This window comes from Glandiceps talaboti, chromosome 23 (genome assembly GCF_964340395.1).
Source record: "Glandiceps talaboti chromosome 23, keGlaTala1.1, whole genome shotgun sequence".
Taxonomy (NCBI): Eukaryota; Metazoa; Hemichordata; class Enteropneusta; family Spengelidae; genus Glandiceps; species Glandiceps talaboti.
The window spans coordinates 414,822-432,500 of record NC_135571.1 but is presented as its reverse complement, the minus strand read 5'-3'; the positions used below and the strand labels follow the sequence as shown (position 1 = coordinate 432,500).

Sequence of the window (17,679 nt, the reverse complement as noted above, 5' to 3'; positions counted from 1 at the left end):
TGCAGTTTCCTGAAATGAACTGTAGAGGGAGCTGTCAAAATTTCCACCACATGGTGGGTAGTCTGAGTTTGATGATGACTTTTCTGCAAATATGGCAACAGTGTATTTCACACTTGATCTACCAATGTGAGAGATTGCGAGAGCTGCAAGCACAACGTCGGGATACTGCAACGGTTGTTTGAATGAACAGCCCGTATCAACCATCAATCCAACAATCTCAGATGTTTTTATATTAGTATTCAAGTCACACTGTTTGATCAAAAAATGATTTATCACTGTATCAAAGTAGGAGTAATAGATAACGTTATTAACATGACCATACTGGTCATTGTCGGACCATCGTGTTTGGATCGGAAGGAAGTACTTGTAATCTGATCGCTGCCATTTCATATCTGCTTCCAGTAAATTGGTCTTACTACTGCACCTTTGCGGCACTATGCTTGTTCAGGGATCTCCTCACGCTGGACGGCACCGGACGCTAGCGTCCGGGACTCAGTCTTGGCGACCACTACTCAAAGTTGCCGTCCACCACCTTCAATTGGTTACCATTCGACACCCCACACACACTCACTTTAATAAAATTTGTACTTTCATTTTCTGCCCACATGGGCGTATCGATTTAAAAGATAATGAAGTATTAAATGTCTTTGAGAAACGAACAATGTAGACGTGAACTGACAACAGCTGACGCATTGATATCTCGTATACAGTGAGTACGTGTGAATTACATGGCAAACACGATGCTACGGACTTTCGACTACCATTCTTCAGCGTCATAAAAAAAGTATAACAGCCTCATATACCTTTTATAAAGTGTTGACGTTGTGTCCGATCATTAGTTTTCTGTTCAATTTTACTCTGAAAACACTTTTAGTTAGTAGTTTGACATCGTACATCGCACGACGATGAAAACATGTAATTTCCAAAATGGCGGGTGGTGACGTCACAAACTATCGCGATGTCTCATGTATCACGAGATTTCGTCTAAACGCAATGCGTATGTGTGGGTAGACACAACTTTTTAGAGTTTTGAAACTGCAATCGTCTTTGGATATTTAGTATGAAACAACTTTAGCTTTTCTGAGAAAACTAATCAAAAACTGTGATTTAAAAAAATCGATGTACAAAGATTGAGATTAGAGTTATAAATCTGTAGAGAAAGAAAAGTTGGTTTTAACTTTTTGTTAGCAACTTTGATCACACACCATGTACTTTGAGTGTACCATTAATTTATTTATGAATATTAATTATGCAAATTAGCATGAATATTAATTAGTGTCCGGGACTACTCTCAAGCTGGGGAGAACCCTGCTTGTTGCTATAGTAACTGGGTTTCTTGAAAATGCCATACTGCCAATGCCCCTCAGTAGAGAAGTCATGTTGGTGTTTTGACCCTTTAACCTGGTGAAATAAAACAAAACATACATTATGACATTTCAAACATGGTAAGTTAAGTATCCATAGTGTATGAAAATATGTCTATTTCCTGGAGTGAATACCAAAGATGCCAAATAATGAGGTCTATTTGTCCATGATAGTTCCTTGGGTTCCCAATCTACAGTCTGTTTAAAGGTTCTCCATGTATGGCACACTTTATTGGAATCTATGGTGGCCAATTTTACCAGATTTCCCTCTCTCTCTCTCTCTTACCAGGATCCCCAAATAAAACCACCATAGGAAAAACACAGACTGGTTAACACAACAGTAATACAATAAACAATTATTACAACATATATGTATCGACAAAAGAGATTCCACTGTGTAATTTCCTCGGCAAGACTTCAAACCTGATACCAACATTTGTACTTTTGGATCATGCACTCCCCCAAGGGTCTAAAGTTCGGTCTTTTATTTGCTATTTTGACACCCCCCCCCCCCCACATACACACGTCATCGCGTCACTACACAAACCCATACCCCTCAGAGGAGGTGTAGAATAAACAATGCTAAACACAGTCAAAATTTGAAAAAAAAACTAACGTGCCTTCAAGTCCTGTGACAGCAACTTCCGAGTCCCACCTACAGAAAAACGCGAGCGATCGCGATCGCAAAGTACACAAAAATATGACAGCCAGCTGGTTGATGTCAAAGGTCGAGTTCTGCACATGCGCATTACTCGTCATTGGGCAATATGGCGGAACACATGGCGGTAAACTTGGGTGAGTCAAAACGAAACAATAACAGCTTCTTTTGTATGGCTTGAGAGGTTTTACTGTGAAACTTTGATCATGTTATTAGTCTTTATCTTTAGAAATGATATGGAAGGTCTTTCATGACGTATATTGTAATTGCCATTAAAGTACTTCCGTGGTCGCATGTGCTGTTTACTCCCTTACCCCGACTACATTGAATTTGTATCTCAAAATGCACCTCAAGTTCAACCAAACGGTGACCAACTGTAAGTCGGGGGTGCTATGTAGTATTACCATATCCCATGACTGTTTTATATGTCATACTTCAATAATACTTTGGCTTTGTTGTTAATGCGCAGCTCTCCACCAAGCATGACAACATCATTGAACATGTACGGTACATTGTTACACAGAGGACTGATATCTCTGTGTTTACAATTTTCATCTATGAATGTGTGAATGTCAAACGATCACAATCAACTATTCCAATCATAGACCCTCCACCAACGTTGTTGGAGGGTCTATGTTCCAATGTATGAAAAATAAGTTCAGCAACAGTTACTCATCTACTTTAAGCATTTCTTTATTTATTTCTATGTACAATGTATGATGCATTTGTACAAGTATATTCTGATGGCGATGATGACGAGAATGACAACAGTGACATGAGTGATGATGGTGGTGGTGGTGGTGGTGTTGTTGATGATGATTGTAATGTTCAAACTAGGTTTACAACTGTCAATCATAAGCTCCGCCCCACTGTGACATCACTCATATGTTGCTATAGTGATTATGTAATATTATGGGTTGTTCCCGCTCATATTAGTTCCGTCTACACATCAATAAAGTATAAGTGACTATCAGTACACCCAGTCGGTTCTAGTGTATTTATTTCACTCCCCGACGTTACAAATGGCGACGAGGATGGGATGGAAGGAAATATGAACACTTCAAGTAACTACCAGTAAATTGAGTGAGTACCGGAATCACAATTTACAACGCTGAGACGAGTTGAATGCTGTTTACCTGCCCTCACCGATACCGTCACTGAAATTTGAACAATACCGTTCTGATTTACCGTTACCGACAACATCGTCTCTGATCAATATGGCTCTAAGTCTACCAGTGTTCCCAGAATTTGATCTCCGACCACGAGAAACTGCTCCCACCCGCTTTGAGAAATATGCCAAACGACTAAGTAATTTATTTGCTGCCATGAACGTCACCGAAGCCGAACGAAAGAAAGCTATGTTACTGCACTACGTTGGCGAAGAAACCTGCGATGTATTTGACACGCTAACCCTACCACAACCTACCGAAGGCACAGATGTTTACAAAATCGCAATTAAGGCATTTTCTAATCACCTCGAACCACAGAAATGTATTGACCACCATGTTTATATGTTCAGAAGAGAACTTCAGAAACCGGAAGAAAACGTCTCCGAGTTTTACACACGTCTGCAGTTGATGGCGCGCAAATGTGAGTTTGATGACGTCAACATCGAGATCAAACGACAGATTATTCAAGGCACTACATCAGTACGTCTCCGACGGAAAGCTATCGAACAAAGTCTTGACTTAACAAATCTCCTGAAAACTGCTAGAGCAATGGAAACCGCTGATGACCAAACCAGTGAGATCGAGAAACAACAATCCAATGTCGTAAGTTACAAATCTACTAAATATCGTAACGAACACAAAACCGATAAGAAACCAATACCGAGGTACAGTAACCAAAATAAACAATGCGGACTATGTGGTGGTAAATATCCACACAAAAGAGAGTGTCCAGCAAAAGGAAAACGCTGCCATAAATGTGACAAAATCAACCACTTTGCCAAAGTTTGCCGTGGTACACAAAAAACCAATACCAGACCAACAAGCAAACATCATGCCAGAGCAGTAAGTAACCAGAATTCACCAGATCCTGCCACACCAGCTGAAACCGTTGAAGTAAACAACAATAGAGAATATTCATTTGGAGGAGAGGTGAGAGAATCACAGACCAATAAACCCATATTCAAAGTTAATGTCCATGGTACCCCTATCTCCATAATGGCTGACTCTGGTGCATCAGTGAACATTTTGAATTATAGAGACTATATGAGTATTAAGCGAAGACCACAGCTTACAACCAGTACTACCAGAGTATATCCGTATATGACAGAAAATCCGCTAAATCTCAGTGGCAAGTTTGAAGCGAAAGTTACCAGTAATCATGGTTCATCGACAGAAACATTCCTTGTAGCAAAGGGTACATCAACCTCCATCCTAAGTTGGAAGACATCACAGAGATTAAACCTCATCAAAGTTATCAACACCGTAGACAACAAACAGCCTGATCAAACACCTGAAACACTTGACAATTTCCCAAGTTTAACCACAGGCGTAGGTGAATGTAAATGTGAACCAGTACACATACACGTCGACGAAACCGTCAAACCGATCGCACAACCACACCGACGTATTCCTTTCCACGTAAGAAAACAAGTAGAAGAAAAACTTGATCAGCTGGAAAGAGATGATATCATCGAACGCGCACAAGGTCCGACACCATGGGTTTCACCAATAGTTGTAGTCCCGAAACCACACAAACCCGACGAGATCAGAATTTGTGTTGATATGCGTTCAGTAAACAAAGCGATCATCCGTGAACGGCATATAATTCCGACAATCGATGACGTAGTATCAGACCTCAACGGTTGCACTGTTTTCAGTAAGATTGACCTCAATCAAGGTTACCATCAAATTCCGTTACATCCTGATTCGAGACATCTAACCACATTCTCAACACATACCGGACTGTATCGATACAAACGTCTCAACTTCGGTCTATCCTGTGCTGCTGAAATATTTCAGAAAATCGTTAGCGACGCAATCCACGGAATACCCAGAGTAAAGAATATCAGCGATGACATCTACATAGGTGGCATTGATCAAGCCGATCATGATAAACACCTCGAGCAAGTCTTCAGACGACTACATGAGAATCGCTTCACAATCAACCTACCTAAGTGTATATTTCGTGCGCCGAGTATGCTGTTCTTCGGACATATATTCTCAGGCAAAGGTATATCGCCAGACCCAAAGAAAGTTGAAGCACTGCAAAATGTCGCTGCACCGACCAATGTAACCGAAGTACGCAGTCTGCTTAGCTCTGCCGCATTTTGTTCAAGGTTCATCAAGGATTTTGCACTAATAACCCGTCCACTCCGATTACTTACCTGTGACAATGCTGAATGGCAATGGACTGAGAAAGAACAGTCATCATTTGAATCGCTCAAATTAGCACTGTCAACGAAGACAACTCTCGGATACTTCGACCCAAAGAAGTCAACCACATTATATGTTGACGGCAGTCCAATCGGTCTAGGCGCAGTCTTAACCCAGAAAGATGAAACTACAGGAGAAGTTACACCGTTGTACTTCGCTAGTTATCCGCTTACCGCCACTGAGAGCAGATATCCACAAATCGACCGCGAAGCATTCTCGATATATTGGTCCATCAAGAGGTTCCATCTATATCTCTACGGTAAAGAGTTTACAGTTATTACCGACCACAAACCGCTAGTTTCGCTGTTCAATAACCCTACATCTAAACCTACCGCCCGAATTGAACGATGGCTAATGGACTTGCAACATTATAAGTTCGCTGTAGAATATCAACCAGGCAAGTCAAACCCCGCAGATTACGCATCTCGACACCCAGTTGACTCTGAATTCAGTGATGTATCTGAACAGTACATATCGTATGTAGCAGAAAATGCAGTACCGAAAGCAATAACGCTACAAGAAGTCGAAACCGCAACTACCAAAGACCCAACTCTACAAGCTGTTATGTCTGCCATCAGATCAGGACAATGGCACAAAGCCACACACAATGTATCTGTATCTGAGCTATCCCGCTATGAACGCGTTAAACAAGAGCTCACCTGTACTGACACCATCGTACTGAAATCAAATCGCATAGTAGTACCAACCTCGCTGCAAGATCGAACTGTAAATATCGCACATGAAGCACATCTAGGCATCGTAAAGACGAAAGCACTCATGAGAGAAAAAGTATGGTTTCCGTGTATGGATAAAATGGTGGAAACCAAAATCAAATCCTGCTTGCCGTGTCAAATAGTTACTCCGAGCTATACTCGCGAACCGCTTCGCATGTCTGTATTACCAGACAATCCGTTTGATGAAATCAGTATGGACTTTGCACACGTAGAAGGAGAAACGCTACTTCTGATAATCGATGATTATTCACGTTTTCCGTTCGTCGAACCAGTTACCTCAACCGCTGCACGTTGTGTCACACCAGCGCTGAACACCCTGTTCGCTACATTTGGATCACCCGGCACAGCCAAATCCGACAATGGTCCACCATTTAACGGTGAAGAATTCGACAGATTCGCTAGTATATTAGGTTTCAAACACCGCAAAGTTACCCCTCTTTGGCCCAGAGCTAATGGAGAAGTAGAAAGATTCGTCAAAACGCTTAAGAAGTGCATCAAAGCATCCAAAGCAGAAGGAAAGAATTGGAGGAAAGAGTTGCAGATCTTCCTGCACAACTACCGCACAACACCTCATACGACAACTGGCATACCTCCCGCGACACTGTTCCTAAAACGCATCGTACGCAACAAGCTTCCGCAAGTAAATGACATTGACCCAGTATCAGAAATCGTACGCAAATATGACTCACTGCAGAAACAGAAAATCAAGATCCTGGCCGATAACAAGTCTACCGTAAAACCAACTGACATCGGACCAGGTGACAAAGTACTCGTGAAACGACCATTCAACAAAGCGAAAGGCTCCACCGCATATGAACCTATCCCGATGACTGTTATAAGTAAGAAAGGCACTATGATCACAGCCGAGAACGACGAGCACGCAGTCACGCGAAATTCATCGTTCTACAAAAAGCTAGATAAGTCAACGCTTAGAAATTACCCTAGCAACGACGCTTATGACAACCTGTATGAGTACGAACCAAACATGACATCTACACCACCGTCTCCAATAGATATCCCTAAACCAGACAGTATTAATGACAACAACAAAGAGACTGTAATAAATCCAGAGTCCCATAGCAGACCAGCCGATGACTCTACAAAATCCGCTCCTATGTTGCGCAGATCATCCAGGAAACGAATACCGCGCAAAATCTTCGATTTGTAAATGACTGTTATTGTTACCGCAGTATTTGATGATAATTTGTTGTATTAATAACTTTGAACTGTTAGAACTTTCATGAACTCTTATCAATGGACTGTTAGAACTTTCATGAACTCTTATCAATGGACTGTTAGAACTTTCATGAACTCTTATCAATGGACTGTTAGAACTTTCATGAACTCTTATCAATGGACTGTTGCAGAGTTATTTATCCTAACTTGCGTTTTCTGAAGATGTAGTTCAAAAAAAAAAATTGTTTGTTATCCATTATTGTTTGTTGATCACCGAACGATAGTCCCTACATCAGATCAGTTTCATACAATTAACTCAGTATCTACAAGGAAGGGGATGTAATGTTCAAACTAGGTTTACAACTGTCAATCATAAGCTCCGCCCCACTGTGACATCACTCATATGTTGCTATAGTGATTATGTAATATTATGGGTTGTTCCCGCTCATATTAGTTCCGTCTACACATCAATAAAGTATAAGTGACTATCAGTACACCCAGTCGGTTCTAGTGTATTTATTTCACTCCCCGACGTTACAATGATGATGATTGATGATGATGATGATAATGATGATGGTGATGATAATGATGATAATGATGATGATGATAATGATGATGATGATGATGATGATGATGATGATAATGATGGGGATGATGATGATGATGATGATGATGACGATGATGATGATAATAATAATAATAAATTTATTGTGTAATGTTATAAATAAGTTGTAAACATTTTTATCTTCATTTTCCCCAATGTGTGTTTGCCTAATTGTGTGTAGCAAAGCTTGTCTAAAAGTGGTAATAAAGTGAGTAGCCAAAATATGGCATATGGCAAGCAAAACATTAATGTCAGAAAGAAAACTATTTTATTAGATTATTATGACAGTTATCTAGGGTTACAAACCCGTGAAATGGTTCTTCAAAATATTTATTTTTGTTTCTTATTTGACATCTGACAGCATCCAGTCTATGGAGGAATTACAAAGATCTAAGACACACAGTGGAGGAAGCCATAGGACACAGACAACCAGAGGCATATCATGATTTAGAAGTTGCTCTGAAAAAATACAAACCAGATTTTATATCTCTGCTGAAGAATCCTGTAAGTTGCTATCACATAGATCACATAGACCACATAGATTACATAGATCACATAGACCACATAGATTACATAGATCACATAGACCACAGATTACATAGACCACATAAATTACATCTCTTTAAAGGCCTGGGGATGATTTGTGGGTGTGTTGTCTGTTTGTCATTTTCTCTAAAAACAACTAGCTCAATTCAAAAAATGTTGTACAAACATTCTTTTGAAGTAATAGCTAGAACTGATTATTTTTAATATGAGATCTGTGCAAGGCAGCCAATAGTATAATTGCCATAAGTGAGATCTGTGCAAGGCAGCCAATAGTATAATTGCCATAAGTGAGATCTGTGCAAGGCAGCCAATAGTATAATTGCCATAAGTGAGATCTGTGCAAGGCAGCCAATAGTATAATTGCCATAAGTGAGATCTGTGCAAGGCAATTAGTATAATTGGCATAAGTGAGATCTGTGCAAGGCAATTAGTATAATTGGCATAAGTGAGATCTGTGCAAGGCAATTAGTATAATTTGCATAAGTGAGATCTGTGCAAGGCAATTAGTATAATTGGCATAAGTGAGATCTGTGCAAGGCAATTAGTATAATTTGTATAAGCAAGATATTTCTTCTGAGTGACTTCAAGGTTTGTATTAAACATGAATACATGTATGACACATTCAGTTGATCTAGACAGCTGATCAATATTATCTTGTACATGTTATCTTTTCACAGGCCAAGAATGCCCAACACAGAGATCAAATCCGGAAGGGTTCTACCCAGGGTGTTTTCGTTGAAGGTCAGAGTTCAACTCTAATCCTTCCCATGAGCCTCATTGATGAAACTCTTATATTCAGTGACCTATTGAATATTAATGAATATTCATCTCTGGAATATCTCGTGACAGGTGAGATTTAGATCACAGTGTAGTGTTCACTGAACCCCAGTTATCACAGAGTATGGTTGCATGAAGTGTATCACAGTGTAGTGTTCACTGACCCCAGTTATCACAGTGTATGAGTTGCATGAAGTGTATCACAGTGTAGTGTTCACTGAACCCCAGTTATCACAGAGTATAGTATGGTTGCATGAAGTGTATCACAGTGTAGTGTTCACTGGACCCCAGTTATCATAGTGTATGGTTGCATGAATTGGATCACAGTGTAGTGTTCACTGGACCCCATGTATCACAGAGTATAGTATGGTTGCATGAAGTGTATCACAGTGTAGTGTTCACTGGACCCCAGTTATCATAGTGTATGGTTGCATGATTTGGATCACAGTGTAGTGTTCACTGGACCCCAGTTATCATAGTGTATGGTTGCATGAATTGGAATTAATATTTGCTAGATTCTGTCTTTACATATACATATATGGTACAAAATGTATGTAGTTGCTTGAATTAGGATATTTTGTCACAAAGAATAATTTTATGTAAATTCAGAAATTGAAATATGTGTTTTTCATTTTAACACAAAACAGGTGAACAGCAACTTGCACAATTCCCAGGTGTACCAAGAGGACTTGTGGCTATTCTACTGTACTATGATACACGAAGTAGTATCATCCAATCACTTCGAACTCTCATACAATCACATGAAGGAAAAACATGGACACTAGGACTGCCAGAAGATTTGGTTGCCATGACAACCAAATTTACTGATCAGCTGATGGAAGATGGTCTGACACATAAGATATTGGCATTGCTGGAAAAATTTGATGAAACCAAAGAACTGGAAAGGTTACAAAGTATGAAGGCCCTTGGAAATGCAAAACACAGAAAACAGGTAATTTAAACTAACTACTGAAATTTCCATTCATTAAAGGGGCACAAGCTGAGTTTGTCTGTTGTATGGATGTAATCTTTGCTACATATTTAGAAGTTACTCACAGTATTCTATTTACTGATGTATACTTAACCATCACTTGTAATTAAAAGGTACTCACAGTATTCTACTTACTGATGTATACTTAACCATCACTTGTAATTAAAAGGTACTCACAGTATTCTACTTACTGATGTATACTTCATCATCACTTGTAATTAAAAGGTACTCACAGTATTCTATTTACTGATGTATACTTACAAATGTAACCATCACTTGTAATTAAAAAGGTACTCACTGTATTCTATTTACTGATGTATACTTAACTATCACTTGTAATTAAAATGTACTCACAGTATTCTACTTACTGATCATTACTTCACCATCACTTGTAATTAAAAGGTACTCACAGTATTCTACTTACTGATCATTACTTCACCATCACTTGTAATTAAAAGGTACTCACAGTATTCTACTTACTGATCATTACTTCACCATCAATTGTAATTGACTGAACTCAACCTAGTATTACAGTATGACTCATAAATAAGCTAATAATGTAATTTATCAAAAATGTTGGGTAAATATCCACTACTGCAATCAACTGTTCTGACAATGTGAGAGAAGACAAATAAATGTAATGCCATAAAAGGTATTCATCAACATTAACATTATATAATATACATGTACTAGAATTGTTTAATCTAAATTTATGTATGTATTTACTTGAATAAGAAGCTGATAAGATGGGCTAGTGCCACTTTAATTGATTGATTGATTAATTTATTGATTGATTTATTGATTTATCGCTAATTTCAAAACAAGAGTGTTACATAATGAAGGTAACAATGATGAAAGTTTACTGTACAGAGGTTATCATCAGATATATTTTGCTTTTTGCCAAAGTAATGAACAACTTGTTTGTCTTTTGCATGTCATGATTTTCATTATGCTGAAAAATGGAGTTCCTTTCTATTTTGAATTTCTACAATTTCAATGTCATGATGTCTTCTGGTCTGTGATTTGATAAGGAAAATTTGCACCAGCCTATCAAATGGCCTGTTCAATGTCAATGTTTTAGGTCATTTATTTGATTGAGCATTCTAACTTACCATACAACCAATCAGATTACTTGTTACATAATGCCTTTCAATAGAAAGTTTGTTTTGTCTCCAGATCAGTTATTTGATAGTAGACATAAAACTGGCCTATCAAGTTGCCTGTTGTATATGAGTAGTTCACCATCAATTTTATTTTGTCTCTAGGTCAGTGATTTCACAAAGGACATTCGAACTGACCTATCAGATTGCCAGTAATATGCTGAGTTCATGATAATCAGTTTTATTTTGCCTCCAGGTCAGTGATTTGATAAGAGACATTCGAACTGGCCTATCAGATTGCCTGTTCTGTATGGCCTGCCAATCACGACTCAGTAAAGCAGACACTTTACAGTTGTTAGCTTTCCTCAAGAAATCCAGTACCCTTAAAGCTGATGGCCATCTCCAAGACGTTTACCTAGCATTGGTGATGACCTTTATGTACTCCATGGACATCAGTATGTTGGATCAAGCTGTAGAGGATAAACAAGGTAACTAAACAAGATCTTGAATGAATTTCCTATTAGCTTGACATGACTGACTCACCTTAGTTCCATTGTGTGCTATGCAAGTAAAAGTAGACAGAAAGAATATAACAATGTGTATTTGCTATGACATTTGTTTTATCATTTCAGAAATTAATGTGTTGAAAAGGAAAAAAAAACGGTTAGCAAATATTTGCAAAAATGTTTTATAAGTAATGGTTAGCAAATATTTGCAACACTGTTACATAAGTAATGGTTAGCAAATATTTGCAAAAATGTTTCATAAGTAATGGTTAGCAAATATTTGCAACATTGTTTCATAAGTAATGGTTAGTAAATATTTGCAACATTGTTTCATAAGTAATGGTTAATAAATATTTGCAATATTATTTCAGATATCGCTGACCAGTTACCAATCTTAGCAGATGATACGTTCGTTCCTGAAGTCCATAGATTTCTATTATCAGACGATGAATGGCAAACACCTGGACTGAAAGCTACACTACAATTTGTTTGGGGTGTAACATTGAGAAATTTAGCCCAGCAACCAGGATCTCAAGGTAGGCTCTATAATTTGATCCTTGTGTGTTAGCAATCAAAGCATGTTTTCTTTGCAAGAATGAATATTCATTGACACAGTTGCAAATAAAAATTTCTGCTTGCAGAATCAAAATATTTTTTCAAATGAATTATATAATTACAAATATAAACACTAGTGTAAGTAGAATGTTGTAGAATAGTTTGAAATTCTGCTAAGGCCAAATAAAAAGCAGTAGTGTGTTTCCAATAACATGATCAACCCAAGTTTAAGCCCTCGCTCCTAAACATTTATTTGCATGCAAAAAGGTAAAATGGTAACAATTTATTTCTGTTTGTGTGTGTATCTCTGCCTCATCTGTGGTCACTTCTGTAAAAAATCATATTCCAGAGAGAAACCAGGTCTCTTTATAATGTAATAGTCTACATATTGAGTTTGTCTACTTCACTCATAATTGTCTTCATTTACTTCTTTTACACCTCATCAAACTCTCACGGAAGTATTGTGACCAATGAGTACTAGTATCTTAACTTGAAATTTATAAAGTAAAATAAAATAAAATTCTGTCCTACCTACCCTACATTATATTTTCTGAAGTTATGGTATCAGAAAGAAACTTTTTCTTTTAATTTTGCCTAAATTGGTTCCTAAAAATATTTTTTTGACAGATATTCAAGATTATATTGAAGAAGATGAAAGTGTTGTTGATATATCATTAACTGGCAAAGTTTTTCAGTTTATACAAAATACTATCATTGCATCTAAGACCTTCCACCAAGAAGTAAGTCACCATTTATACAAAATACTATCATTGCATCTAAGACCTTCCACCAAGAAGTAAGTCACCATTTATACAAAATACTGTCATTGCATCTAAGACCTTCCACCAAGAAGTAAGTCGCCATTTATACAAAATACTATCATTGCATCTAAGACCTTCCACCAAGAAGTAAGTCACTATTTATACAAAATACTATCATTGCATCTAAGACCTTCCACCAAGAAGTAAGTCTCCATTTATACAAAATACTATCATTGCATCTAAGACCTTCCACCAAGAAGTAAGTCACCATTTAAACAAAATACTATCATTGCATCTAAGACCTTCCACCAAGAAGTAAGTCACCATTTAAACAAAATACTATCATTGCATCTAAGACCTTCCACCAAGAAGTAAGTCTCCATTTATACAAAATACTATCATTGCATCTAAGACCTTTCACCAAGAAGTAAGTTACCATTTATACAAAATACTGTCATTGCATCTAAGACCTTTCACCAAGAAGTAAGTCACCATTTATACAAAATACTATCATTGCATCTAAGACCTTCCACCAAGAAGTAAGTCACCATTTATACAAAATACTATCATTGCATCTAAGACCTTCCACCAAGAAGTAAGTCACCATTTATACAAAATACTATCATTGCATCTAAGACCTTCCACCAAGAAGTAAGTCATCATTTATACAAAATACTATCATTGCATCTAAGACCTTCCACCAAGAAGTAAGTCTCCATTTATACAAAATACACTCACAGATAGGTTCGAGAATTTAAGCCTACATTTACTGTGTCATCAGCTGTGCAAGAGTTCCATTAGTACAATTTCTAAAAACAAGCCTGTATAGGTACATCACGTACAGTGATGTCATTCTCCTCAAACCAATTATAGTTTTTTGAATTCAACCATAAGATAGTCATGACAACGGTTATCATGTCACTACTCACCTACTGACCCCTTAGGGCACTTGTCATTTCCTCGACTGAATGAAAGGAAGTATTGACAAGTTTTGAGCTAGTGAAGGACTTATGTTTCTCTGATCAACATGACAAAATGTAATCCAGGGTTTTTTCATTAAAATCCTTTCCTTCTTTTTACAGGAGTTTTATGTAAGACGTCTCCATGTGTTAGTGACAGATTTTATTGTCCAGATGCCGTTGAAGGTGAGCAGTAACCTTTGACCTTAAACCTGACTTTCAGCTTTGGTGTAGATAAGTGCAAAAAGACCACCATATTGGATAGTCCCAGAATTCCTTGTAATGTCAAAGGTCACCATTGACCTAGCTATTAATAGTATACAGAAAGGATATTTTTCTCTAAAAAAGAACTTTATGGATGATTGGAATTAGTTTCACTTATTTCATTTTAAAGAATACTTTAAAAAGTTGAGTTGAATAGTTTTTTCACTCAAATTTAATTTTTAGCAGTTAAAAACAGTCAAATACTCGTATACTCTATAATCTACAGATTGTAGTTTCAAAGAAGAGAGCTAAACAACAAATATGGCCGCCATTAAGATATATTTGATTCAGAGCAAAACAAAGTGACATGCATATGTCTTGCATGTTATAAGATGTTATGAGATATAATGGTGTCGGCACGTACACATGTATGGATGGATGCACAGATGCGTGCATGATGTATTATGTAGTCACTAAAAACTGACTTTTCAAGTGAAAACTGTAATTATAGGTAAAAGTGCAGTAAGATAATCTTGCGATCAAGGCATGACAGCTATTTATGAATGGAACAGAATACCTTCAATTTCCAGTAAAATGAGATATGTTATCAATAAGAAGAAGACTCTAACTGTTACAATGACAAGATTAGTTCACTGTGTAGCTGCAATATTATTTTGTATTTTTATAGGTCAAAGAATTACGTAACCGTGGTGATGAAGCTGCTAGAATAATGATGTCACATGCTATGGAGGGTTTGAACCCCCCAGCAAACCTGAGAAGAGACTTTGAATATTTTATGTTACTGGTAAGTCATGTGACTTTATATAACCAATTAAAAGACATGTAAGGAGTCTGGTACATGTAAGGCATGTGACTTTACATATTAACCAATCAAAACACTCGTAAGGAGTCTTGCAACTTGAGAATTTGAATATTTTGTATATTACCTGGCAGGTCATGTGGCTTTTTCCTAACCAATCAGATCACACAGAAGGGCCTGTCAACAAATCCTTGAGATGATTTTGTTAACTAGGTAATTTAGACTGACAGATGAATAATTCAATTTTTAAATTATTTTAATCATTTATGGTTTTGATAATTTCTTGATGTGTATCCAATATCAGGAACACCTTTTGATTTGATTTGATTTGTTTTGTAATGATTTAGATCGAACAGACTCTAAAAAATATGACTGGCATGGATGATAATTTGAATAATTTTGATTAGGTTACATTTGATATTGATTAGGTATGAAAGAATGGTTTTATCTATTATGATAAAATATACTAAGTCTAAATGTGTTATGATTCTGATAGCATAGTTATTTACAGGAGATATGAAGATGTCTTGGTATTTCACTCAGGGGACTCAATATTTCACACACACACACACACACACACGCACACACACACACACATACATACATACACACATACGCAGACAAACACAGACATACACGCATACACAGACATACATACATACATACATACATACATACATACATACATACATACATACATACATACATACATACATACATACATACATACATACATACACACATACACAGACACACACAGACATACACGCATACACAGACATACACACACAGACATACAAATGCGAAAGAATGAATTATACAGGTCACAAGGTGCCATGCACAGTGTGGATGTAGAAGTAGTCAAGTTACCATGTTGATTATCAGTAGGAAAGTAAACAATTAAAGCCATTAATATAAAATGATCCAGGGACATATAAATGTGATATTGTATTAGAATGATCCAGGAACATTCAATGTTAGCATAAAATGATCCAGGGACATACTATATTTGTGTCAATAATGTAATTTCCCATGAGTGAAACACCAAGGCAACTTCATTTCTCCAGAATATAGAATAAAATCATTGAGATTACATCTTGTGTAAAAAATAAAGATTAAATTGTCCAGGATTCATATTTTGATACTTTTTATAGATTGGTGATTTGTACAGCACAGATTCTTTGAAGTTACAACTACCATTAGAGTACTGGTGTCCTTCTGAAGCCAGCATTAGTCCAATTGCTGGGGGATTTGGTGGACAGTACCACCATAGACCACCACAACGACAAGTAAGTTGGTAGTCTTATAGTTAGCGGCTTTGATGTATAGTGCCCTGCAGAAAGAAATATGTTTAACAGTTAGTAGTTAAGTTCTAGTGTTAGTGGTTTTGGTAGATAGTGCCAGTACCACCACAGACCACCACTGTGACAATGACAAGTAAGTTGGTCATCAGATTACAAGTGGATTCAATTTATAATGTCACCATAGACCACCACTATCACAAATAAGTTGGTAGTCTTATTGTGAGGGATGTTGGTAGACCATACCACCACCGACCACCACCACAAATTTTTAAACAAATATGTTGGCAGTCCTATTGTGAATGGTTTCACTAACAATACCACCACAAGAAGTAAGCTGTGTGGTTTTAGTATACCATATCACCAGAGACTACAACCACAATATGAGAACTGTCCTAAATATACCAAGATTTTATTTAATGTTAACACACTTTTTGCAAACATATTTTTCCAGTTAGTTACAAAAGCAAATGTTTCCTGACTTCAGATTTATTTAATTTGTTTAATTATGAGGTATTGATACTGATGCTTAAACCATATCATTTATTTCTGTAGGTTAGTTTATTCAAGTTTGTACGTCTGGCAGGTGATCTCTTACTCCCCTCCCTGTATGTACCATATATAAAGATGTTAACTGGCCTAGCCAATGGATCTCAATGTGCATATCATTGCTTCAACTTACTGAAGTCTAATGGCAGCGGTGCAGGTAAGTACAGAAAGTTGTCATATTGGATAGCCTCAGAGTTCCTTATAATGTCAAAGGTCACCATTGGCCTAGCCAATGGATCTCAATGTGTTTATCATTGTGTTAACTTACTGAAATCTAATGGCAGTAGTGCAGGTACATGCAAAAAGGCTGCCATATTGGATAGTCACAGAGTTCCGTGTAATGTCAAAGGTCACTATGTATGTCCCATACATCAAGATGTTGACAATCCTAGCCAATCGACCAGTGTATTTACCTCTGCTTTAAGCTAGTATCGCTAAGTAATGTTCTAAAAGGTTGCCATGTTGGATCTTCCCAGAGTTCCATGTAATGTCAAAGGTCATAGTACTGTAAATTTGGTCTATGATGCTCTTTCTTAAGACATATCTGCATGAAATAATAAAGTATTAGATGAAATAGATAAATTTTGTGAAACTTGTTTAGAGACAAAGTTGTGTTTAAAAATGATGAAGGGAGGGTAACACTTGCCTTGTAGAGTCTGAGCCAGCCAACTCTGACCGTCATAATACCATA

The 17,679-nt window shown here is 37.2% G+C and overlaps 2 protein-coding genes across 2 annotated transcripts in view; one reads left to right on the top strand and one right to left on the bottom strand.

Annotated features, from left to right (window-relative positions):
• The window catches only part of LOC144453101 (uncharacterized), a 513-nt gene extending 123 nt beyond the window's left edge, over window positions 1-390 (bottom strand). Inside the window, exon 1 of the mRNA XM_078144378.1 lies at window positions 1-390. This exon is cut by the window's left edge and continues 123 nt beyond it. Within this exon, the coding sequence (XP_078000504.1) occupies window positions 1-390 (390 nt within the window).
• A 1,739-nt stretch (window positions 391-2,129) lies between these two features.
• The window catches only part of LOC144452634 (nuclear pore complex protein Nup205-like), a 38,196-nt gene continuing 22,646 nt past the window's right edge, over window positions 2,130-17,679 (top strand). Inside the window, exons 1-11 of the mRNA XM_078143759.1 lie at window positions 2,130-2,159; window positions 8,281-8,423; window positions 9,143-9,314; window positions 9,890-10,194; window positions 11,590-11,821; window positions 12,211-12,375; window positions 13,022-13,134; window positions 14,238-14,300; window positions 15,007-15,123; window positions 16,293-16,427; window positions 16,995-17,145. Of these exons, the coding sequence (XP_077999885.1) occupies window positions 2,132-2,159; window positions 8,281-8,423; window positions 9,143-9,314; window positions 9,890-10,194; window positions 11,590-11,821; window positions 12,211-12,375; window positions 13,022-13,134; window positions 14,238-14,300; window positions 15,007-15,123; window positions 16,293-16,427; window positions 16,995-17,145 (1,624 nt within the window). The 5' untranslated portion in view covers window positions 2,130-2,131. The remainder of the gene's footprint in view (window positions 2,160-8,280; window positions 8,424-9,142; window positions 9,315-9,889; window positions 10,195-11,589; window positions 11,822-12,210; window positions 12,376-13,021; window positions 13,135-14,237; window positions 14,301-15,006; window positions 15,124-16,292; window positions 16,428-16,994; window positions 17,146-17,679) is intronic.